This window comes from Prionailurus viverrinus, chromosome C1, assembly GCF_022837055.1.
Source record: "Prionailurus viverrinus isolate Anna chromosome C1, UM_Priviv_1.0, whole genome shotgun sequence".
NCBI classification, from domain to species: Eukaryota; Metazoa; Chordata; class Mammalia; order Carnivora; family Felidae; genus Prionailurus; species Prionailurus viverrinus.
The window spans coordinates 65,554,009-65,580,315 of NC_062568.1; the positions used below are offsets into that span (position 1 = coordinate 65,554,009).

Genomic DNA, 26,307 nt, shown 5'->3' on the forward strand with positions numbered 1-26,307 from the left:
CTCACTTTAAATCACAGTATAGTAATAAGATGCGAGCCTCTAAGATCAGATAGAGCTGGATTTAAACTCCATCTCTGCTCTGTATTAGGCAAGTTACTTTATCTCTCTAATTTCCATTTCCTAATCTGTAACATAGTGTTGATAATAGTACTTACACCCGAGAGTTGCTGTGAATATTTAATGGGACCAATGCGTGTAGTGTACTTAGTACTTATAAGAACCTAGTAAATTATTACTCGTCTAAGGCTGCCTCAGACCTATTTTTTTTCCGGAGTTGTAAGCCTTTGCTCAAATATAATGTTAGTTTGTGAAAAGTATACTTCGTACCCTAATACTTCCTACCCTAACCCTTGCGGTGTTCACTCCAGAAACATGCATGACCTGGTGTGATGGTTGGAGGTGACGCTGCCTCACAGACAGCATCTCTGCAGACCCCACAGAAGCACAGGTGTGGTGTGTGTGGGGTCTCGGGTCACTTTCCCTGAGGTGGTTCATAAGCATTGCTTCCAAGTCAAGTTCGAAAGTGAGAGCAAAATGACCTACTAGCCATTTGTGTTCCCATTTAATAAACCGTATTTTCTCATTTAGTTGATGATGAATATTGCAGCTAACATCAGATGTCTCTGCTCCAACACTTACTCTCAGTTTTTCAGGACTGGAAAATTAAAGAGCAGAAATAGAATCCTGATAAAGAATACACAAAGTTTTAAGAAAGAATTAAGAAAATAGTGAATCATTACTTGTGAATCATTTCTATGAATTGTAATTTCTTGGATTTGTAATTGAAGTAATTTTCAGCTTTGCTTTAATAGGTTGAAAATGAAGATAATTGAAGTATGGTTAATTAGAGTGTTTAAGCAGTGTATGAGTAACTTGTGCTAAAGACGGGCCAAATTGAATTTAAGGGCACTATCAGGAATTAGGTGTTAATCAAGTGAGTGTCAGCTATGTATAGAAGAGAGATATGCTTTCAGAATTCATTTGTGCTTCTGTTCAACAATTTAAAGTTTAAGAATTATGGATGCCAAAACTAAACTTCCAAAATAATCAAAAGGTTATATTTCAAAATTAAAATGTTATTTGGAAAAGTGCATGAAATTCTATTTATTCATACAGTAACTATAGTGGAATATTTTTCAAGTGACTAGAAATTGTTTAGTGTGATTGATGCCACAGAGTTGCACTTTATACTGATTTACACACACACACACGTGTGCGTGCACACACACACACACACACACACACACTCAAACCACTAGAAAACAATGACTCCCATGCTTTCCCTGCAATCTTCCTTTAATCTAATCTGGGGCAGAATCAGCACACACACACACATCCCTTGCCTTTTCTCCATTCTTCAAGGATCAGCAGAGGGAATGTACCTAAAGAGGAGTCCATGTAGACACAGCCTCAACAGATAATGAGCAGGAGGATTGCACAGGGGCATAAACATTAAGAGAAACCATCAACCTTTTGAAATCCACGATCAACACTTAGTTGTAGAGTGTCTTTATCTATGAGGTATGGATTGTGATGCAGACCAGGAATTTATAGGCAAAGAGCAAGTCCACTGATAGGCCCAGGAGTACATTGAATCAAGTAGATTCAACGAAATCACTAAATTTGGATTCCTTGAAGAAGCACCAACTTGGGGTGCTTGGTAAAAATAAAAGCTGGGCATATATGCATGAGAAAAATCAAATACAGACCCTACTCTCATGGGTAAACACCCACACCTTATCCAATTCACATAAATATAGAGATGAAAAGGGTATGTGTACAATAAATTTAGGTAAGTACTGAGATAGCAGTTAGCTAATGACAGTTTCATAGAACCCAGTGGAAGATCATTTTTGCTGGTAGCTGATACAGGGGTTAACACTGGTAGTGTAGTAAAACATAACTATGTTTATGGTCTTTCTAGATGTACAAACAACCAAACCTTGGATTGGAAATTCTGAGTAAACTTCATGTTTCATAACTCATATTATGTGACCTAATGCAACTTCTCAGAGCAGATATATTACTCCACTGCATTTATGAACATGTGGTCATTTTCAGCAGAAAGAAAAGAATGCCTAATTTAAATTCTTCCCATTTGATTTGGTACTCCTCTGAGCCCAGCCTGACTCTGGCATAATCACACCTTCTGAGCTCTGGCTACACCACACGTAAGGTTAAGAGCAGTGGCCTGCCCTAAATCTGTGCCATGAACCTTATTTCCACACCAACATAGCTGGCTCCTCTGGATATGTTTTTTGTGCATCCACTCATCACTTCTTGGGTGCTGGTGGGGCTTATTATCACTATACTAATTAGCAATCTAATTAATACATGTTTAAAATTGCTTTTCAGATATTTTGAGTCATAATAGGACATATGCTAAGTTCTCTATATAGATTGTTGGCATTTATAGCTACTATGCACCCATTTAAAAAAATGACTAACTAGGGAGTAGTATGAAATACACTTTCATGTAACTTCCCTGAATAATCTAAATTAGAGGTTCTAAAAGAGTAAATAACTAATCCTTAAAATCTTTTTGAAAAATCTGACAAGGATCAGTATGATTGTTAAGGATATGAAAAGGAAAATGGGTAGGTATTTTAAAAATAACTTGAAATTCTTGTTTTTTATAAACTTTATTTATCCATGTATGTGATATTAGTACTAACTGCATTTACGATCACAATTGTGATATTTCAGTTGTAAAGCTGTAAGATGACCAAAATGTTCCAAACACAACTGATGAATTTTATTATATCAAAATAAAAGTGAACATTAATTATATACTAATGGTCTAATCTGAAACTGCATTTCCCATCTGTGGTTTTAGTAGATATTCAAAAACAAAACAAAACAAAAACGGTGCCAGTGGTCAAATTAGTTTGGAAAACACTGATCAAGAATATTTATTTGGTTGGGCAAAATGGGTGAAAGGGAGTGGGAGATACAGGCTTCCAGTTAGAGAATGAATAAGTCACGGGGATAAAAGGCACAGCATAAGGAACATAGTCAGTGATATTGTAATAGCGATGTAACAGGACAGATGGTAGCTATGCTTGTGGAGAACATAGCATAATGACTGTATAAACTTGTTGAATCACTATGTTGTACACCTGAAACTAATGTAACATTGTGTGTCAACTATTCCCAAATTTTAAAAAAAGGAAAAAATATTTAAAGAATACAGATAAGTTAATAGCAAAAGCTAACATTTATTCACTGATTACCATGTTCCAAGCATAGAGCTCAATGTTTCATTTCAATTAGCTCACTTAATTCAACCTTCTACAGAAATGAAAATTAACTGTAGCTATGAATTTCTCCATTAAGCATAATTGCAAGTAAGGAAAATTATATGCAAGGATATTTAAATAGGAAAATCTATTATGTAAGTCATCAGCCAAAGTCAAAGCATTACTTATGCTAGACAAAAAAGTAAATAAATAAACCACCAATGTTATATTTATTTATTGAATTAATATCAAAAAAAGTTTTTTACAAAGCAATTATCTAGGGCTTTTTTTGGTATTCACAATAAAGGGATTCACTGAATTGAAAATTTCTTCATCTATAGGTTCAGGATTGTGTAGACAAAATTAAATGCATCTCAAAAAGGAAAGTAATTTCCACTGCAAATAGTATTAGAATTTCCCCTTGACTATATTAGAAACAGATTGTAATTTGCTTTTAGAAGAGTTAAGTAAAATTTATTTAAAATACTTAGCAAGTATTCTAATGTTATTGTAGTAAAATGGTCTTTTATTCATTGAATAGGAATTATAAAAATCAGTGGTATATATCTTACACAAGAGCATTTAATTAAATAGAAGACCTTTTATTATGAATAACTATCTGGCTTAGAATTCAAGGAGAATTTAAGAAGATGAATATTTTAAAAAACCGAATAACTTAGTGTTATTATTTAGGGTCTACTTGCAAAAGGGTTCACCAGCCACCTGTTGTTCTTATAGCCACCAGAATAATTTTTAGTAAATTAATAAAAGAATTCAGGGTCCTAATTAAGCATATGGAGCATACATACATCAGTGTGAATTAGTTAAAATAACATAAGATGATATTATCCAGTTGGTCAATTAACTCTTATCACATTTATGTAGTACATTTATGTAATTACAAGGTTATAGACCATGTTGATTCTCAAATTTCAAAAGCTGGTGTGGAAGTGCTGGAAGTATTATCATTTTCTAGTACAGTCCTTCATAATATTTCAGGTGAGTAAGCTATGATGCCAGAGATTGACTTACCAAAGCCATACCAGAAATTAGTAGTAGAATGATTCTGTAAAAAAAGAGGACATAGGTCTCATCCATCCATCCATCTTTCCATCCATCCATCCATCCATCCATCTGTCCATCCATCCATTCTTCATTTAAGGTATTCATCCATTGAACAAGCATTTATGAAATGCCTATTGTATTCTAGATACAAAGGATGTGATGGTGAGCAAAACTACACATGGTCCCTGAACTTATTGTGACTGAGAATATGGTAGAAGGTGGAGAATTAATAATAAAATACTCAAATACATACATGATTACAAATCAAGACAAATGCTTTCATGCAAAAGAACATGGTCTATGGTAATGTATAACAAGGGAACCAGATCTAAACCAGAGGGTCAGAAGGGTCTTCCCAGAGGAAGTAGCCGTTATATTAAGCATTCAAGCATGACTAGAAGATATGGGAGGGGAGAAGGTGGAAAGAAGTGCAGAAGCCCCAGAGAAAGAAATGAGAAAGCCCAGTATGTTTGGAATCTAAAAAGAAATGACAGAGAGGCAAGAAGGGACTGGAGGGCCATCCCAGACCATCCAGGGCCTACAGTTCAGACTAACATTTTTGGTCTTTATCCTAAGAGTTATGGAAAGCTATGAGACAGTTTAGCAGGAGGATAAAGTTATAGCTCTCATCTTCGACAGTTTTATTTTTACATGGGCAAATACCAGATTCACAAATGCTATTCAAGGTAGAGGACATTTTTCTAAGTTTTGGTTCTGTAAGTGATGGCCTGGAGAAGGGGTAGGGTGGGAGGGATGGAGAATGGCAATATGGATATGAAGGAGGACTGGAAGATGGTTGCCATACTATCCATCTGGCGTATCTGACTGTTGAGGAGCTCTGTAATGAATGTGTTCTGAGAATAGAGTCGTGTTTGAAAAACACAATTGTTTTGGAAGATTCAAATGTAGGTGAAACTTGCCTGTGGTCTGTCAGCTACCTTAGGTGAGGTTTTACATGGAAATCCTCTACTTCTGCAAATTTTAAGATCATTTGTATAGATCATGTGGTTTCGGTTCTTTTTTTTTTTTTTTTCCCTGTCCCACTTTCTCTTTATAAAAATCCCAGTCAGGATAAGAAATTATCTACTTTCATTGATACATTCTCTCTTGAGATGTCTGAAGGTAAGGATTTTGGCTGATCTCTTCTGACCAAATGGGATGCTAAAATATGTCCTTGACAAACCAGTAGTAATCCAAGCCAAGCATCTATGACGAAGTACAAAGAACTGCTTAAAAGATAAGGTGTTTTTTTTTTTAAAGTTTATTTATTTATGTTGAGAAAGAGAGAGAGGGCTTTTCTCACATGAGCAGGGGAGGGGCAGAAAGAGAGGGAAAGAGAGAATCCCAAGCAGATTTTGCACTGTCAGCACAGAGCCCTATGCGGGGGCTTGAACCCACCAACTGTGAGATCATGACCTGAGCTGAAACCGAGAGTCAGACGCTTAACCCATCGAGCCCCACCCAGGCACACAAAGGACGAAGTTTTTAAGCTAGGTCTGCAATCCCAGCTTTGCAAGGTTTAGGGTTGTTGGAAGGTCACCTCATCTTTTAAAAATATATTTTGGGGGGCGGGGCTCCGGGGTGGGACAGTTGGTTAAGCATCCGGCTTCAGCTCAGGCCATGATCTCCCAGTTCATGTGTTCAAGCCCCGCATTGGGTTCTGTGCTGACAGCTGGGAGCCTGAAGCCTGCTTTGGATTCTGTGTCTCCTTCTCTCTCTCTGCCCCTCCCCCACTCACGCTCTGTCGCCCTTGTGGTTTGTCAGCTACCTTAAGTGAGGTTTTATATGGAAATCCTCTACTTCTAGAATTAAAAAAATTTTTTTCTAATATTTTTTTAATGTTTATTTTTGAGAGAGACAGATGGAGCGCGATTGGGGGAGGGGCAGAGAGCAAGAAGGAGACCCAGAATCTGAAGCAGGCTACAGGCTTCAAGCTGTCAGAGCCCTAGAAGGGGCTCAAACCCACAAACTGTGAGATCATGACCTGGGCTGAACTAGGAAGCTTAACGTCTGAGCTACCCAGATGCCCCAGGTCATCTTATCTTTTATAAAAGACCTCTGACAACCCTGTGCTTCCTGAAGAGGGTTCCTACAACCCATCATGGCCTTCCTGAGTGCCCATCATACTCCTTCTGGCAAGCCGACTGTCTCTCTAGGCCTTGATTAGCCTCTCTATCAAGGCGATGACACTCACAACTCTTAACAGGGGTGAAAAGTTTAGCAATGGCAGTGTTTTCATTACAGGAGACAGGACAGATGAGAGACAGGCTCAGGATTTATTTGCGTTATTAATCATCTTTTTAGTAATACTGTTTCCATCTCCCCTAAAGTTCATGACTCTGAAGGAAGTACAACAAGAACACTCACATTGAAGGATATTTTAAATGGGACATTTTCCTATAAGACATTTTTTCCAAACTGGATTTCAGGTAAGTGGATTGTTTCTTTACCTTTTGAGGTTTTTGAAAATATGTGTTTTTGTTTTTATTTTTCGTGCCAATACATCTCAATGGTAACAGAGGCCGTATCAATTGAAATAGAAAAAAAAAGCACTTACTTAGATAAGTCAAATGGCCACCAAAGCACCTTTGACAGAATCATTTGCCGAATAGTAATGATGCCAGTTGGATTTTCAGTAAAAAAGTGAAAGTTGAGAGTACATTGCTAGAACAATCTGAGCGTATTGTATGACTCTTCTGAATATGCACCTATTTAGGAGAGGCCATAAGAATTTTACCAACAGAGAAATTCCATTGTTAATCTAGATAATCTGAGAAATGGACAAATCCCATCCTGGCCACAAAAAAAAAAAAATCCTTCATAGGCCATAAAATTGATATTTGCATATACGTTTTCAGAATAGGATATTGTCAAATAAGTCCAAACAAATAGTAAGGTCAACTAAATTATTTATGGTATTATAGTTTGTATCTAAAGGGGGACTAAACACATTTAAATATTTTCGTTTTTCTCTTTAGAAAATAAAATGCACATCAAAAGAGTTTTAAACTAAATCAAACACAACCCAAATATAATGTATTTTTTAGTTCAAAACAAATACACCATTTTAACACCAGTTTTTAAACACACCAGTTTATCCTCTTTCTTGTATCACAGAGAAAACCCAATTTTATTCCCCAGCACCCTGAACTGGTCACAATAGGGCAGCCTACTAGCAAATGTGGCATTTTTGTGGAAAATAGAAAAGAGCATCCTTTCCTCCCTTCCACTGTCAGCTAATTATTTTAAGTCTGACGAAGCAATGTCCCGGACAGGGAAGAAAAGCAAAGCACATCTGTGAAATAAGGGAGGTTTCTCTTTCTTATAAATGCATTTCCTACTAAGGGGGATCATTTCAAGTTTGTTTTCCTTCTTGTTTAAAGGACAAGAATATCTTCATCAGTCTACAGATAATGATATAGTATATTACAATATTGAAACAGGAGAATCATATACCATTTTGAGTAATAACACCATGGTATGTATCCAGCATCATCTTCCTCCTCAAACCTTTGCCACCTACTCAATGACCAAGGAACAGAATCCAAACTCTCAGCACTTGACCTAGCCTTCTCGGATCCATCCCCCACTGAATTCTCCAGTTCTCTCTTCTAGTCACACTATACTACTGCCTTTGCCTCCTCTCAATCACCCAGCATCTTTCCTCCTCTGGGAAAAAAGTGTAGTAAGAGAGAAGAGTTGAGAAATCATTCCTTATAACAGGCAAACTGAGGCTCAAATCCAGGTTCTGTCACTTCTTAGCTATGGAAAGTTAAATAAGGTTCCATACCACACCAGCCATGGTGTGCCTCATTTTCTCTCTCTGAAGAGTAGGAAGAATAATACCAGTCTGGGTTTCTAGAAGAGGTAAGTAGTATAACATTTGAATGTGGGAGGACGGCACCTAACCTGGAATACACGCTCGACAAACAAGAACTATGAAATGTAGGCTTCTGCTGCTCTATGCTCCTAGGCTCTTCCCACTTTCTCCACCCTCAAAAGCCTGCTAATGTTTTAAAGTCAAGCTCAGATGATACTCTCTTCCTCATGCAACCAATGATCCTCTGAATTTGATTTAATCAACTCTTTTTCAAATGCTTTCGCAATGCTATATTTGTATTTCTTCAATAGAACTTTCTAATTTGCAATACGCTACTTATTTTCAAGTTTAACATATTAAGCTTCCTGAAATCACAAAGTATATTCTATGTATGACATCTTCCTCTCATAGTGTTTAATAAATTTGTTTGTATACAGTAAGTACCATGTAAACGTTTTTTTAATTGCATAGACAGTATATGTACATAAGAGTATGTCAATTATGCGATATCCTTTTAATACTTCACATTTTCATGGCTCTGGTTTTTCTTCTATATTCTAATTGACTTATTTATGATTTCAGAAAAGTGTGAATGCTTCAAATTATGGCTTGTCACCTGATCGGCAATTTGCCTATCTAGAAAGTGATTATTCAAAGGTATTGACTATTTAATTTGGGTATATCCGCTTATATCTTCTACTAATCCACAGTTTGGTTTATAAAAGTAAGAGGAAGTGAGAGTATATTTTTATCTCTAAATATTCAAGAAGTTAATGTGAGTTCTAGATGAGCCTAAAAAACATAACTGAAGCACATACGCATAATTCAGAATTTGGTGCACTTGTCTGGCTATCCTCCAACGGTAGAAACTACTTTCCTCTGGGGTAGGGGACTTCATTTGGGGGCACTGATATTTATCAGAAATGGGACAATTACACTTCTATTTCTGAAACTAGTTGACTTCATAAGTCGTTAGTTAATCTTCACATATTTTAACCTTGTGAAAGTTAATTGTTATGGAAAATGGAAATATCGAGGTGTAGCTTATTTAACTCACTTGCTCAAGTTGGATAATATATGGTCAGCGGTACACTAGGGTTTAAATCTGTGGCTTCAAAAAACTGGGGTAGGAATATCCCACCAAATCAGACCATTTACCTTTACTTCGTTTCCCCTTCTTGAATGAAGTTATAGAGGGAAGTTGATGATCTTATTTTTTCTACTTACACAACTTCGAGATAATTTTGCAAGAAGGCAAAAGAATTTATTATCAAATGAAACTTCTTGTGATTACCTTTAGAGAGAGAACCTTTTTACTGCCATTTTTCATATCCTATGTGAGATATAATACAGAATGAATAGTTAATCTTGCCCCCCCCCCCAAGTTGTTCAGTCTGCTGATTATTTTCCAGTAGACCGGGTCCTGGTCACTACCAGTCTTCAAGAAGACATGTTTTAACCAGTTGGAGTTTCTTTGCCAAGAGTTTGAAAGCTCTTTTAAGAAACAAAATCCAAAATAATATTTGTATTATTCACTAACCACAGAACAAATACACTTAATGAGAAAAAGAGCAGATTTTTTCAGGAGGAATTATAAACTATGGAGCTTCTATTTCTTTTTCAATTTCTATTATTCTTAAAAAGTGTTATATTTTAAGAAAGGCAAACATGTTGTAACAAAACTCTGTGTTGAATAAAATTCTCTTTATCTAATTTTAGAGGGTATCATTGTAATGAACTACACAGGTTTGGGGTAATCCTTATGGCCAGGGAGATCATGGGGGTTTTACTTCAAATCAAGGTATAGCATGAAGGAAAAATTCTTAGGATAGAGTGTGTCAAAGAAAAGCTTTTTATATTAAGAAATGTCTTCGGATATGCTTTTTATGGAGTGAGGGTTGAATCACTGCTGAGATTAGTTCTGGAACTTAGACAAACATCACAAAAGTCCACAGTAAAACTCTTTAAATGAAGACTCTTTTGGAATTGAAACATATCCTTCCTAGTGCTTTATGAAAATAGTCCTTTTATAATTCTGAATCTTGAATCATTTGTTATTATACATTATTGATGGAAGCTTTTTAAGAATCATAATTTGTCTCTGTCTCTCTTCTTTCCGACAGCTTTGGAGATACTCTTACACAGCAACATATCACATCTATGACCTAAATACTGGGTAAAATTTCATATCTATGTATTGATACTACTTAAATCCATTATGATTTTTCACTCCACGCTCTGATTTAAAGTTAAGATTACATTATCTTGTTACTGATCTTAGTGTTTTACTTCTTTACCGTGTATGGGCACCCATAAAAATTAAGAAATTTAAGGAAATACTTTTATGAGACATTTACCTCTTTTTATTTGACAAATGTTCTGTATTTTTATTCACCAGGCAGTTTTATTCTCCCTACTTTGGAACACCAAATTATAAATATACCATTTATGGACATAAACCTACATACTGAAAGCACAAACACGTGCATGGGAATGATACACTGCTTACGAGAGAGTGCCTGTTTCAACGGAAGGAAGCAGAAGGGCAGGAGATGCAAATCTCCTTCAGTTGTATCTAAACACAGACTCCATTAATTGATTTTAAATTAACTGTTACTAAAATTGCAAAACGTTAATATTTTTTAAATTGGGGCTGTAGATAAAGTTGGCATCTGTCATACCATTTTCTTTCTTTCTTTGTATGCTTCACTATTTGAAATATTTCAATTTAATCAAAAAAAAGAAAGAAAAAGAAAGAAAGAAAGAAAGAAAGAAAGAAAGAAAGAAAGAAAAAGGAACGAGTAGGTAGGCAGAACACCTAGTGAGGGAATTCCTGACAGAAGGAATAACCTGTAAGGGCCCCAAGGGAAGGGAGAGCACAGAGAGTTTCGGAAACTCAAAATAGGTCAGTTGAGTTGAAATTGGAGGAGGGCATGCTGACTAGTGAGAGGTGGTGTAAGGTTGGGAAGGAGTTGGGGCCAGGAAGCAAGGGCCAAATAATCATGAGGAAACCATTAAGAAGAGTTTAGATGTCGTTCTGATGACAATAGGGAATCAGATTTGCACTTTAGAAAAATCACTCTGACTCAGTATGGACAATGAATTGGTTTAGTTACTCATCTTAATGTGATATCCTATTTGCTGTTATATAAAAGGGAAAAATAATTATATGGCTTGAAGAGGTATTGAAAAATTTTATGGTCTATTTCCTCTTTTGTCCAGTAAGAACACAAAAATTCAAAACAAAATCTACTTGTTTTAAGAGTTCAGAAAAGAATGATTCTGATCTTAAACTGTCAATTTAGGAAATATGAACTACTACATAAAGTAGAAACTGAACTCATCTAATATACTCTGGGTCTTTCTCTTCTCTGTATCCACATCATCACCAAATTCAAAAATAGGTTTTTTTCTTTTTTTAAGTTTATTTTTTTATTATTTTGAGAGAGAGAGAAAGAGAGAGAGAGAGAGAGTGTGTGTATGTGTGTGTGTGCACATGTGTGCGGGGGAGAGGCAGAGAGAAATGGAGAGAAAGAATCCCAAAGAGGCTCCGCACTCTTGAACTCACGAACCTTGAGATCATGACCAGACCTGAAATCAAGAGTCAGACACTTAACCGACTGAGCCACCCAGGAGCCCCTCAAAAAGAAATTATTGAACACCTATTATGTGAAAAGCATATATGGGGAGATACAAATGAACTCGAGGCACTGACCCTACTCTCAAGAAAACTTTAAATTGGTGAAGTAAAATCCTTACTCTTTCAGCACAATTTCTTAAGGCTTTAATCAATTCCTTATTTTTCTTTTAATTGTTTTGAAATTCTCCACATCCTACCTTAAGGTTCAGCAAACTAAACAGCATTCCAAAAGAAAGTGACAATACTAATATTTTAATTATGGCTTGTATAAGTTTTATGGCCTCGAATCATTTTAAATATTTAGCTTTTGTGCAGTGAACTTAGTCAAGCCACTACTTGCCTGCTTGCTTTCTCTCTCTCTCTCTCTCTCTCTCTCTCTCTCTTTTCTTATCTGCACAACTTTCTAATTTGCCAAATTTGTCTTTTGTCAGGTAAATATAGCATAATTTAGGAAGTGAGGGATGACAAATTTGTTGAGATTCAAGGCAAGACCACATACCACTAATTCCAAATTTTCTATATGCTTCTGAAGAGTCTATAAAAATCTACCACAGAGAAAGTGAAGATAGTTCTGGTTTCAAGCATGGGAAGGAATACTGAGAGGAGACGACAGCCTTTGTGAGCAGCCTCCTCCACTTTCTCTCATAGTGTTAGTTATTTAGAAAACATAGAAAATGGCAGCTGTGGTGACTTGCCAGTCATGAAGAGACTCTGCGCTGAGATTTTCAGCTTGGCGCTGTCTGCATGCTTGCATAGATGATTCCACAGCATATGGAAACCTAAGACAGCGTTGCAATGTCAAAGGTAACATGAACGCTGGCCTGAGATAGAAATGCCTGTTCTTCTGGATCATTCCTTTGCCTGTGCCTTCACATGTGTTTCAATATATTGTGGACCTTCCCAGTGCCTGCTGCTCATATACTGCCCTCTGGCAGGCAGGATTCTCACTGCTTCACCAGCGGTCTCTCTCTTCCATGGCCATTGTTCTTTCCCCAGTCAAAGCTGATCTGCCTGTGTTCCCTCACGGCTTGCTAGGCCTCAGGCTGCATGACCTAATAAGTTGTGTCAAAGTAACGTGGGTTACAATTCTTTGCAGGTTCCAGCTTTAAAAGAATGAGAAAAGTAGAGATGTCAGGCATGTTAGGTCCAGGTTGGAGTTAGTTTTTTGAGGGAGAGGACAAAGAGTCTTTCTTCAGGCTCCTCAATTTATACCTTGGAGGCAAGTCTTGTTTCGTTTATCTTCAAAAGCAGTCTTGATGAAACTATTAATATAATCTTCAAGAAGATAATAGTCAAAACTTAAGCATGGCATCCTATGACTCTTTAGCACTTACAAAAATCTGAACACATTCTCGTTGAAGAACTACAAAAGCCCCACAGTGCAAGTTAGTCAATTGAGTATTTGCAGGGTGAGTCTAGGCACCAAAGTGAGATTTTTGGCCAATAAGATATTTGAAATTTCCCCATGGGTGGAGAACTTTGCAAGCTTAAGGCATACTGCCCAGTGTATGATCTGTTTTTCAGTTTAGTTTGAGATCAGATGTTCCTTTCCTTTTCTGATTTCAAGTCAGATCCCTGGGGAGATTGTCAAATGGCATCTTATTTTCAAAAATTTGAAATGCATATGCATTCACAGAGATGGGGGTTGTAAATGAGAATGTGGAAGAGCACATATTAAACTTCAGCACAGCTATAGCATTTTAGAGCTGGAAGGCACTTCATCGACCATCTCAGCCTGATGTGTACAAATTTTACAGTCCTGAGGGTTAGGAGACTTGAGTTAAATTAGGGTCGGCCAAGAACCAGTGATGTGATTTTAAAAAGTCGTATCTCTCTAACCTCACGTTTATTTATTTTTTTTTAATGAGGATGTTCCACCAGATAATTTCTAGAGATAGTCCCACTTTCACAGTCTATAAATACTTAATAAATCTTTAATTCACTTCATTACAAAGGTCAGAAAACTGAGACCCAGAGAAATTAAGTGACTTAAGTAACTGGTAAAGAACTGCTACCAGAACCCGATGCCTCCAGTGCCATTTTGTTACATTCTTTCCGTTAGGTTTGAGGAAGCCGAGGACGATCCTTCATTTTTATTATTTACTTTTTTCTGTTTGTAAAGATGCTTTTTTCCCCCTTGAACAGCAAGGTTTATTATTATTTTTTCTTCCTTTTTTTTTTTTTTCCTTCTAGACAGTTTGTAAGAAGAAATGAGCTTCCTCGTCCAATTCAGTATTTATGCTGGTCGCCTGTTGGGAGTAAATTAGTAAGTGTTTAAATTATAGAAGTGTTTAATCATTTAAATAAAAGAGGAGCCATTTGATTTTGGCCTTTGTTAAATTTCCCTGCCTGAAAGGAAAAAAAAAATTCATGACTATTTTAGTGGTTAAAAACGGGAAGAGTTTTGATAAATTGAAACTCATCTGAGAATTCCGCAAAATCTCAAGCTCATGGATAGACTTCTTTAAATATCGCAGTCAAAAACTTTATCCTCATACTCAGCCAGAATGCGTTGTGCCAGAAAGCTGAGGAAAAATATGGTTTTCACAAGTTTCCCAGACTAGCTTCAGACAACATGAAATTTTGTCCAAGCTCTTATTTAAGGACTCTAAATAAAGATTAGATCTGGCTAGCTATTAATATTCAAAGATTTATTTGACTTTCTGTTAATATGTACAATTATTTATTTGAGTAATAAAACAACAAATATGTGGTAAACTTTATGCTTTATTTGATAGACTTTAAAAATCATAACTGATGTTAATGTGAGCTGGTTGGTTTTTTGACCTATTAAAATGATACTTTAGTTGTGATTCCTTCTTGCATCTGGATTACCATGCATTTTGAAGGTATTAGGTAAATAATTAAAACAAGTTTACAGGCTTTATTGTATTTCTTATGGGATTCTCCTTATTAACTAACTTACCACCACTTCTAGGCATATGTCTATCAAAACAATATCTATTTGAAACAAAGACCAGAAGACCCACCTTTTCAAATAACATTTAATGGAAGAGAAAATAAAATATTCAATGGGATCCCAGACTGGGTTTATGAAGGTAAATCATATTCCTTTTCTACCGTTGCTGTTTTAGGCTTTTAATTGAAAATAATTGCATATATTTAGTAAAGTTTAGACAAGTGGTATGTTATCGAGATGAATGGTGGCATTTCTGAAAGCTGTTATCAGGTTATGAACAGGATGTACATGTTCTCAAAGAACAAAATCTAATAATCAGGCAGGTAGAGCTGATTTTCATGAGCATTATAAAGTGGTAGTAATAATTTACATTTCAAGAAGTTTATGGTCCTTAGATGCTGTGTTGGTACATTTCCTCAGGTTTCTTTTTTCTTGAGGAATAAATCTTTCTTCCAAAACTAAACAACTGTCTACATAATTTTGCAGAGAAATATTCCTAGTTTTTGATACTTTTGTGAATTGTGTCCTCTTTGTAGGCCATGTAGGATCCAGGACCAAACTGGACTTTAGGAAGTCTTATAGTTCTTGCCTTTATTAAAAATTATATAACTGAACTATTTTTGTTTTTTTGTGTTTTTTTGTTTTTTGTTTTTTGTTTTTTTTGGTTTTTTAAATATTCCTAGGAGAAAAAGTCAACATCTAACACTTATGTCACTCTTGTAGTGTAATTACAGTTCTCCTTGTTTGGGCTACATTAGGTGACTATAAAAACCAGAAGCTGCCCCAAGGGAAAAATCATTTATTGTTGAAATGCTTAATTAATTTACTTAAAGAATTACATTTCTGATTAATATCAATTCCTACACAGACTGATTGATGTTTGAAATGAGGTATAAGTTAGGCTATGTCTTTAAACTCAGATTATTTATCTTTTTTAATAACCAAATTTTGGCATATGTCACACCCACATTAAATAAATTATTGCAGTCAGTAAATGGCTAATACAATATATTTTGAAGAGTTTGCAATAATTTTAAGAGTAAGCCATAACGGTTATTTGTATGCTTGCATTTTATTTTTCAGAGGAAATGCTTGCTACAAAATACGCTCTCTGGTGGTCTCCTAATGGAAAATTTTTGGCATATGCAGAATTTAATGATACCGAGATACCAGTTATCGCCTATTCCTATTATGGTGATGAACAATATCCTAGAACAATAAATATTCCATACCCCAAGGTATGTTGAGTACTTTCAACAGATGCTTCCATTCCTCTGGTGTCAAAATGAGCAACCAACACCATGAATAGAGGTGGGATCAACAAGTTTGGAGAGCTTCTTATCCTTGTGCATTGTAAGGCAAACATTGTACTGTGCTCTATTATTTATGTGGACATCTGTTGCTTTGGACATCTGGTTGTGCTGGATGAAGTAGTCTTTGCAAAATCCATCGCAGAATCTTTGAAAAACATATGGTCTAGATTATGGAGGAAAAACAAGCTTAACTTAATTTTAATTTTTCATCTTTCATGCTCCAAATTCAGGGTAAAGTTCTGTTTTGCAATTCCTTCTTGAATTCTCATGTAAATGCGAACTAGAATGGAAAATACAAATGTTGAACTTGATGTTCCTGTCAGGTAGAAGCAGGCATGAGTTGTGATCTTTTCTGGACATATAAGGTAGGTTAAGTGTGTGAATCTAGTGTCTTCCTTGAGGAAATTAGACATGGAATGAACCCAATGTTTCTTGTATAACCATTCTAGAATTCTGAGTGAAACACTTTTCATTCAGTCCCATGTCTGAAGAGAGGGCTCCTGTATGTATAGTAGGAGAACAGCAAGGTCACAGTGGAGAAGCGCCATATCCTAATTTGACTTAGGCAAAAAATCTGAAAAAGGATCAAATAATAAATTCTCTTCTTTTACAAGGAATGGAAGTGACTGTAGAAAATAGTTCTTTGTTCTTTGGTCCCTGTTGTGTTTACTTGCCAAAGAGAACACTGTTACAGATGGACCCAGTGGGTCCCTCTATGGATATGTGTACACACAAGTGGTTTCTGATGCGAGTCACAGTGGGTATAGATAGAGAACTAGAAATTCCAGATAGTCTAAAATTTATGTTAAAAGTCATGTGATAAAAGATAATGGATAGGAGATGCATGTTTAGGTAGGAGACCCCTCAACAGCTATATATAAAGTCTGAAAGACTGAAGATGTTTGGAAGTAAGAGAAGTGGCACTTGGGACCCAAGACGTAAAAGAATTTGGATCTTCAAGAGGGTGTAAGGCAGCAGGAAGAAATGGAGGAACCCAGAGGTGAGGACTAACTGACACTGACAGAGAAGTTGGGACCCAAATTTTCATGTTTTCCTTGAAGACTAGAGTTGTTGAAACATCTGACATCAAGCTGAGAGGTGAGGCAACTCAAAAGAAACCAGAAGTCCCAGCTAAGCTTCACAGTGAAACAGGAGGTCAGAGGAGAGCCTGGACAGTTCTTTAGATACATCCAAATGGCATGGAGTCATTTAAGGCTGTGAACCTGAACTCTGTGGACTTAAATTGTTTGACAATTATAAGACTCTCTTTTTCTGTGTTAAAATAACAGGAACTCTAAGAAGCTGTCTGGGTGTGAACTACACTGTCATGTAAATTTAGGGTGTATAATAGCACAGAAAGTACAAAACAAGAAAAGTGCAAATTCTACAGTCACTTTATTTGGAGGTGACATTTCCCTAATTTGGGGGGGATGATAACAGTAGTAATGTAACCAGCTAGGAGACCGACTGATGATTGTCCTAGACCAAATTATAGGGCAAAAAGCAAAAAATATCTTCTGTTATTTATTGTTTATACTGTCTTCCCCCCTGCACTCCTTCCAGTACAGGGAGAAGTGATTATAATAATTATCCTAAGAAGAAGAAGAAGAAGAAAAAGAAGAAGAAGAAGAAGAAATATCTGTCTTGAAAGTCAGAAAAGAGAATATCAATTATGGCACTGCATTTTCATATCCAAAATATTTTCCCCTACGAATCAAAGCTCTCTCATTAATCACTTAAAATATGTGTCTTCACTCTGGCTAACATAATATTTGTAATTGCCCTGCAAGTAAAATCGAAATGAAATTCCTGGTCATGTTATAATTCAAATGTTTTCAACAATGATATACTTAATATTGTAAGCTTATAAAAAATGCCTAAACTCCTAAAGTGTCTTTAATATCTTAGTCATAATTAAAAATTTATGAGCATATAATGTCCATTTTTTCGGCAGGCTGGAGCTAAGAATCCTGTTGTTCGGTTATTTATTATCGATGCCACTCACCCTGAGCATATAGGTCCCATAGAAGTGCCAGTTCCAGCAATGATAGCATCAAGGTAGGGCAAGCCCAGATGCTCTCTTTCCACCTTAACCTGAATTTTAACACTTAAATTTCTTAGCTGAGATTTACACTTCTTTTCTAGTGAGTTTATGATATGTGTACTCTAAGCAGAAATAAATAAATAAAATTGGCATGTAAACCTAAATATGTAACCAAATTAAAAATGACATTTCTTAAATTGATTTTAAAGTGTCAGTCCTTTTCACACATGTAAGGACGATCAGAGCGATCTAAGTGATACTCCCCTCAGATGTGTGAATGTAAACCTGGGATCAGCGGGCAAATAATAAAATTCATATATGTTCTCAGCCTGTCTTGTTTCAAGTCTGGTCTACGTTCTCTCAAGCCCAGGGTTTATAGATCATGTTTGATCACATATGCATGACTAACAAGAGGCCAACCCTCTCCAAATATTAGCAATTTTTACTAGGGTGCAGTCTATTCACAATTATCTGGTTGTACAATTATCTGTTTGGGATTCACTGTAAGGAGACAGGGACATGAATCAGTCTCACTCCCCCAGCTTGGGGCCTATGTAGATCCTGTCTGATTAGTTCTGATTGTAGCAACCCTTCCAACCCTCCATCAGTCCTCTGTGGTCATTATGGTTGAAGCAGATCAAGGTAAGAGGCCGCCCACACCCAGCCTGGTGGGCCTCCTCACTACTTCCCAAACCCTAACAGGCCAGGGCATGCTGCCCCTTGCAGGAGAGTCGGCCAGGGCAGAATGATTGATCACTGACAGGAAAGAGAACCTCAGCAGAGGCCTCTGTGGGGCCTTGCCAGGGTGAATCTACTCTTGGATAATTTAAATGTTTTTTAATGTTTATTTATTTTTGAGAGAGAGAGAGAGAGAGAGAGAGAGAGAGAGAGAGAAAGAGCACACGAGCAGGGGAGGAGCAGAGAGAGAGGGAGACACAGAATCCCAAACAGGCTCCAGGCTCCAAGCTGTCAGCACAGAGCCCGACACGGGGCTCGAACTCAAAAACCGTGAGATCATGACCTGAGCTGAAGCCGGGTGCTCAACTGACTGAGCCACCCAGGGACCCCTCTTGGATAATTTAAAATGGCTTTATTTGGGGGGATGATCCATTACTTCCCCCAACTACCACCAATCTAGTTGATGGAAACTTAGACTAAATACATCTTTCTTTTTCTTTCTTTCTTTCTTTCTTTCTTTCTTTCTCTTTCTTTCTTTCTTTCTTTCTTTCTTTCTTTCTTCTTTCTTTCTTCTGTCATTCTCCTTAGGAAGCAAATGGAATTATAGAAAGGGTACTGTATAAGGAGTCAAGAGGAGCATCTGTAAAATACTAACAATTTAATAGTAATAGCTAACATTTTCTCAGCACTTACCATGGAGCAGGCAGAATTCTCACGAACTTTAAGCACACTCAGCCAATTCTACAGCAACTTCTACATTTGGTAATACTGTTATTCCCATTTGATAAAGAAACAGGGGCACAGATATGTTAAGTAAGTAGCCTTACCTAGTAGAACTACTAGGAGGTAAAACCAGAATCTGAGCCAGAGACCCTTCCAGTTCTGTGATTTCTTTTATATCAATGTCCAGAATTCTGTGGTTTATTTACATTGATGTTCTCCATCTATAGGTTCATTCTCAGAGCCGAGTGATAGTTGCTGCCATTCATTGACACCAACTATGTGCCAAGCACTAATAGAGTTACTTAGTGTACATCATCTCTGGTTATGATACTAAACCTGAATTTCAACCCCTGACCCTGGTCACAGTTAAAACGAGGCCTCTAATACAAACTGCCTAGAGAGAAAGATGGGCATTTATCACACTTGGCTCTCTCTCAACCACTTAAAAAGTGAAAAATTGAGTCTACTCATGCAAAATAACCAGTTTAATGTTTCCCCCCCCCCCCTCTATATTGACCAATAGCTTTGGCCTCATGTCTTAAAATGTTTCCCAAGATATAAAAGTCCAAAATGAGGAGAAAGCTCGAATATAAAGTAATTCCATTAGATTAACCAACTCTCTTATAGATATTGTTTAAGGGTCAGCAAGTATATTTAAACTTTCTCTGAAGAGAGGGGAAAGTTCTACCTTCTTTATCTGTGGAATAGATATTTCATAATAGCAAAATACATCCTTGAGAAAACAGAACTTGAGAAATTATTTGACATCATACTGGTTTATGGTAGTGACTATTGTTTTGGTTTATTTGCAGTGATTATTATTTCAGTTGGCTCACATGGGTTACTGATGAACGAATATGTTTCCAGTGGCTGAAAAGAATCCAGAATGTTTCAGTTCTGTCTATATGTGATTTCAGAGAAGGCTGGCAGACATGGGATTGTCCAAAGGTAGGTCATATTAAACCCACAGAGGTGTATTTCTGAAGATGAAAGTGTATGAGGGAGGACTTATTTATCGCTAACATTTTGTATTATAAAGCCAAAATTACTGCATTCAATTCTTGATTGCTTTGCAAAACAAAACAAAACCAAAACAAAACAAAACAAAAACAACCCTTTATTCACAGTCCATTATTTTTATTAAATAAGTAATAGACTCCTTGTTTTCTTGAATGACTTTAGCAATGAAATTGAATGGAGAAAAAGACTAAATGAAACAATGTAATATTGGAAAAATAAGGTATCTGGTTCTGAGTTAGGATGAAATTCCATCCTTTTGAGAATATAAGATTGGTAGTCAACAAAACCCAAAATGATGAAGATGAGAAGATAAGATGGGTCTTTAGGGAAATAGATATATTCTACTTAAAACAAAACAGAGGGGCACCTGGGTGGCTCAGTCGGCTTAGTGTCCAACTTCGGCTCCGGTCATGATCTCGCGGCTCATGAGTTTGAGCCCCGTGTCGGGCTCTGTGCTGACAGCTCAGAGCCTGGAGCCTGTTTCAGATTCTGTTGTCTCCCTCTCTCACTGCCCCAACCCACTCGCATTATGTCTCTGTCTCTCTCAAAAATAAATAAACATTAAAAAAAAAGAAATAGATAAAAAAATAAAACAGAAAAATGCCAACAGTGTTATGTCTATTCAATGTAAAAATAAAAAAATAGAAATTTTGAAGGAAATTGATGTCATCAAAAGAAAGCCAAACATTCCCATTGTAAAATTTAAAAGCAGATAATTGAGAATATGACATGAAATATCAGGTCAAACTATCCTGCTATCCTGTTATCTTGCAGTAATTCAGTGGGTTAATACAATAGAAATACTGTGCTAATTTTAGGAAGGGAAAACTTGAAAATTAAGCACAGATTTATTGTTGAGTTTTAATTGTTTCTATTGTTCAAATCCAAACATAATCTGTTAAATTAATGCATTAGAAAAGTACTCCACCAATCTAAAAGCTTTAAAATGAGCCTGTTCATAAGTACTCCTATTAGAGACTCAGACACACAAAATGTTTTCTTTAAATAGGAAATTTGATGGATACATTTCATAAGACTTCTAATTATGAAGACATGTTTCATTAAACCAAATATAGAATAAACCTTTTTTTGTCAAGCAAGAAAGAAAGCACAGAGGAATCAAAGTAAATCACTAAATTCCTTCTTGAAATTAGGACACTATGTTTTGCAAGAAAAGAGTCATATGAATCTATTTGGAAATATATCAGGACTATTATAGTCAACATTACTTGGGCTAAAAATATTTTTTTAAATCACTACTCTGTAAGAAGCTTGACTAATTTTGATGGAATATGCTAGAAGCTTTTTTTTTATATCTTATTTATATTTTGCTATACAAAACAGAAAGATTTTGGCTTCAATGCAGTACCATAGGGGGAAAAAAAAGAATAAACTTGATTGTGGTAGTTAATTAGAAACCATTCATCTGATAAATCAGCTTGGGATGAATATATCTTCAATGTTTTTATTGAATCTAGGTATTAGGAATTGTTGATTTTACTTATTACTTTTAAACTGTAAGATCAGTCATTTAGACTAAGATTTTAGTTCTTAAAACTAGGCATTTAAAACCAGTAATTGCTTTGGAATCTGAAATTCTAATTTATAAAAATCAGGGTCAACTTTAATCTAAACTGACAGAATATAAAAGATGCTTATTCAAGGAGATGTGGAATTCCTTGGATATAAACTTTAACTTTACGGCCCAAAACAGTGATTAAATTTAGAATACCAGGTTTAATTAACCTTAGGATTTCAAAGCAACCTCTGTTTCAAAATAATTTGATAAATACATGGAACACATTTTCAGATAAGAACTGCAAAGTGTCATGTTAGACAACAAAGCTGTGCCTTAAAATTTATTATTCCCTTGCTTTTTATGACAGTACCTTCTCTCATGGTTCCCTTTCTACTTCACTGACCTTTTGTTTTCAGCTCTTCTTTTTATGATTTCTCTATAAATCTTACTAATCTCCAAATTAATGTGTTTGTAAGGTAGGCTAACTGCTAGAACACCAATAAGACCCTTCTTATTATTACAATACAATACAATACAATACAATACAATACAATTAATACAATAGAAATTTTGGGGGGCACCTGGGTGGCTCAGTCTGTTAAGCATCTGACTTCAACTCAGGTCATGATGTCATCATGGCTTGTGAGTTCAAGCCCCACATCCGGCTCTGCACTGACAGCTCAGAGCCTGGGGCCTGCTTCAGATTCTGTGTCTCCCTCTCTCTCTGCCCCTCCCCCACTTGTGTTTTCTCTCTCTCTCTCTCAAAACTAAATAAATAAATTTTTTAAAAAAGAAGAAAGAAAATTTTTACACATTCATGTAACCACCTAATACTGAGTCCAGGTTTGTGGGGAATTTTAATTGGGATACTCTGCTCTGCACAGTCACTCTAGGATCCAGGTTGATGGCATTTGTGCTGTCTTCATCTAGTGACTTCCAAAGCTAGTCCAAGGTTATTCAAACCTGATCACCAACATCCCACTGGGGGATGGAAAAGAGAATGGAAGATCACATATAATAGGTTTATATAGGTCAGGCCTAGACGTAGAATGAGTCACTTCTGCTCACACACCATTGGTTAGAATTTATCACATGACCACATCTTACTGGAAGCAGGCCTGGGAAAAGTAGCCTAGCTATAGTCTTAGCAAACAGAGAAAATGATTGCTAATAATCTTCTAGTCTCTACCATAACTCTCAACTTACTCTTTAGGCAATTTTTATCTGTACCAGAGGTTTTGGTTACCATTTGCCCTCAAATTTATTCTGAGGATTTGAACTTTTAAATATCTCTGGCTACATCTTCTCTGATCCATATTTGCTATCCATACCTAGATTAAGGCCTTTATCATCCTTTTTCCCAAACATTCCAGTAGCCTTCCAATTGATCTCTCTGCCTCTTTCTATCTTGCTGATTTATAATCCATTCTCTGTATCATGTTCACAATTATATTTTCCAAATTGTGACTTTGAACTCCTTCAAAGGGCTCATCTAGAAGGGGAATCTAAACTTCCTAGGGTGGCATAAAAGTTTCTCCAAGATCGTTCTGATACCCAAACATCTTCCTTCCTCTTGAACTCTTTTCCATAGTCACCTTCCACTCAGCCATATGGAACCACCCCTGTGGTCTACTAAGCTGGCCTGGTCTCTGTGCTGTTCATTTCACCTACAATGATCTTTCTCTAATTATTTGTCTAGGAAAGCCTATTCATCCTTTTATGCCCACTAAATTTTGATCAACAAATGATTATACTATCCTAAAATGTACACCAAAATAAGATTCTGTGCACATTTTAAGATTCCTACCTACTTAATAAGATTAAGAAAAGAAAAATAATTTAACCTAAACTCCACTGTGAAATGCTTTTTTAAAAAAACGTTTATTTGTTTATTTTTGGAATAGGATAGAGTGAGAGTGGGCATGCGAGTGGAGGGAGGGGCAGAGAGAACGGGAGAGAGAGAAATCCCAAGCCAGGTTCTGTGTTGTCAGCAGACCTGGGGGGCTCGAACCCACAAACCATGGGATCACAACTGAGCTGAAACCAAGAGTCAGACACTTAACTGACTGAGCCACCCAGACACCACTGAAATGGCTTTTTAAACTATACGACACCAAGTGCTTGGGTTGTGCTCAGCTTCCATAAATGAAATAATTCCAGGCACTGCCTCATGGAAAATTCAACCAGAATTATTAAAGGTTTTCAGTAAGATCCATCCCTTAGATTGCTCATGTATATGCAATAGTGTTGATGTATAAGATGTTGAATACGGTCATCTTAAATTCAAGTATGAAGTTAGGCTATTAGCAATGGTACACTCTGAGTGAGCAGGTTAACAGGTTCAAATGCCCAGATTATGTTTAGGAAAAACTGTTCTCCTAATAGTGTGCTTGACGTGATCTTTCTTTCTTTTAGACCCAGGAGCATATAGAAGAAAGCAGAACTGGATGGGCTGGTGGAGTATGATTTTGCTATCTTTTCCTTATATTTTAATGACACTTCACAGATTCTCAGCCATCAAAGGACTTTTTTAAATGTATCCAAACTGACACTACTTGTCTCATAGAAAAAACACCAAGGTAAAAAAAACCCACAGAGGTAGGGATCCTTTCAGCAGTTTTGTGCCAGACAATTAATGTCTATATATTTAAAATTCTACTGAGAACAAATCATAGTCCTCATGTCACAACCTTAACTTTTTCAACTGACTCTCTGATATTCATAATTAATATTCTTATTAAACAAAATAAAGGCTGTTTTTCAAAAGCAATTGTAATTCGTGATCGACTTAAAATAATACTTACTAGCCAGTTGAATCCAGAAAAACCAAATACATTGGGTATTCATAGTAATTTAAACACAATCTGCCTCTTATTCAATTTCATATAAACTGAAATGAATAAATGAATTATGTATTCGTTTCCAGTGTTTAAGTGGTATCAAATAGGAAATCGTATATTTTGTTATGGTTTGTGATCACTAGATTTTTTGGATAGGCTTATTCAGTGATTTGTAAGAATTTTTAGTGTAAAAAAATCATGATTTACAAAGTTATCAATTGTGTACAATATTCTATTTGAAGAATATAAAATAGGACAGAGACCAAGTGAATGTTGCATGGATGCTGCCATTTATTACAAATACATGATTGAATTCAACTAGCATTTGGATTAAAAAAAACAAACCAAACACAGTTTCTCTGAGTAGCACAAGCAAAGAAAAAGAAGACCCTTAGGACCTGGCTTAACACATTAACCCATGATACAAGGACAATAAAGACTTCAGAGTTAATTGTAAGATGATAACTCATAAAAATTCAAAGTTAAGATGGGTAGAAAGAAGGTAAATTGCAAAGTAAAAATCTTCAGATGTCAAAAACTCCTTGTACATTTTTCTGGAGTTAGCAATTTTAGCTTACATATATTTACTCTGTCTTTAGTTAAAGATATCTCAGTTCTAAATAACATAAGAACTCTTTGCCACTGTACTAAATAACATAAGAAAAATCAGCAGTATTCAGTGGAAGGACAGAATTTTCTAAATTTTTGGAATCTTGGTCAATCCATAGCTCATCTTCCAAAAAGACAATGCCTAGATCATTGTTTGAAAACTTGAGGAAAGGGGAAGTTAATCTATGAGTTCACTCTCATTATAAAATTTCCAGTAAAGATTGGAGGCAAAGAATACTTTAAGACTTCCTTTGCTTGTATTCTCCATGATGATAATATAGCTAGAGTTACTGCAGAATATTATGAGTGACATGATTTTACAAATAGATAAACAAGGATACCAACAATCTTCTCAAAGACGTGATCTTTGGAATCTATGCACATTTATTCTGAAAATGCTGCATGCGTTCAAACCACTCTGAAATATTTTAGATTGCATCTTTTGAAATCTCTTATTTATAAGCAACTTGGAGTCAACATTTGTATCTTATCAATTTTTATAATCTGTATAGCAACAACCTTGTAATCCCAGCAAACATGAGCAGAGTGAATTAATTAATTAATTGATTAATTGCCTTCTAAAGCTGTAGAGCCTTGCTTTAAATACCCTCAGTGGAGGCACATATACATCCTTTGAGGGAAGATGAGATCCCTACATTAAATAAAAAATGATGCCAAAGTAAATCTAGTGAATAATGTATTATGTATCTGCAACATATGATTTTGTGCTAGATCATTTTAACATCTGTAGCTTTGGAATTCTATTGGAAAAAAATCATCTTTTAATGTATTCATCTCAATCTCTTAAAATTTAAAATAGTCAGTAAACTTTCTAAATACCCAAAGAGGTTTTGTCAAAAATTCTTTGTAGTGATAG

General features: G+C 35.9%; 1 protein-coding gene across 2 annotated transcripts in view; it reads left to right on the forward strand.

Moving 5' to 3' along the window:
- FAP (fibroblast activation protein alpha) overlaps nucleotides 1-26,307 on the forward strand; it is a 74,151-nt gene that overhangs the window by 10,916 nt on the left and 36,928 nt on the right. For both annotated transcript variants that reach the window (XM_047873850.1, XM_047873851.1), the window contains 10 exons: nucleotides 6,635-6,733; nucleotides 7,688-7,782; nucleotides 8,707-8,781; nucleotides 10,248-10,300; nucleotides 13,958-14,030; nucleotides 14,703-14,823; nucleotides 15,768-15,922; nucleotides 17,952-18,055; nucleotides 20,255-20,390; nucleotides 24,397-24,441. In XM_047873850.1, the coding sequence (XP_047729806.1) occupies nucleotides 6,635-6,733; nucleotides 7,688-7,782; nucleotides 8,707-8,781; nucleotides 10,248-10,300; nucleotides 13,958-14,030; nucleotides 14,703-14,823; nucleotides 15,768-15,922; nucleotides 17,952-18,055; nucleotides 20,255-20,390; nucleotides 24,397-24,441 (956 nt within the window). The remainder of the gene's footprint in view (nucleotides 1-6,634; nucleotides 6,734-7,687; nucleotides 7,783-8,706; nucleotides 8,782-10,247; nucleotides 10,301-13,957; nucleotides 14,031-14,702; nucleotides 14,824-15,767; nucleotides 15,923-17,951; nucleotides 18,056-20,254; nucleotides 20,391-24,396; nucleotides 24,442-26,307) is intronic.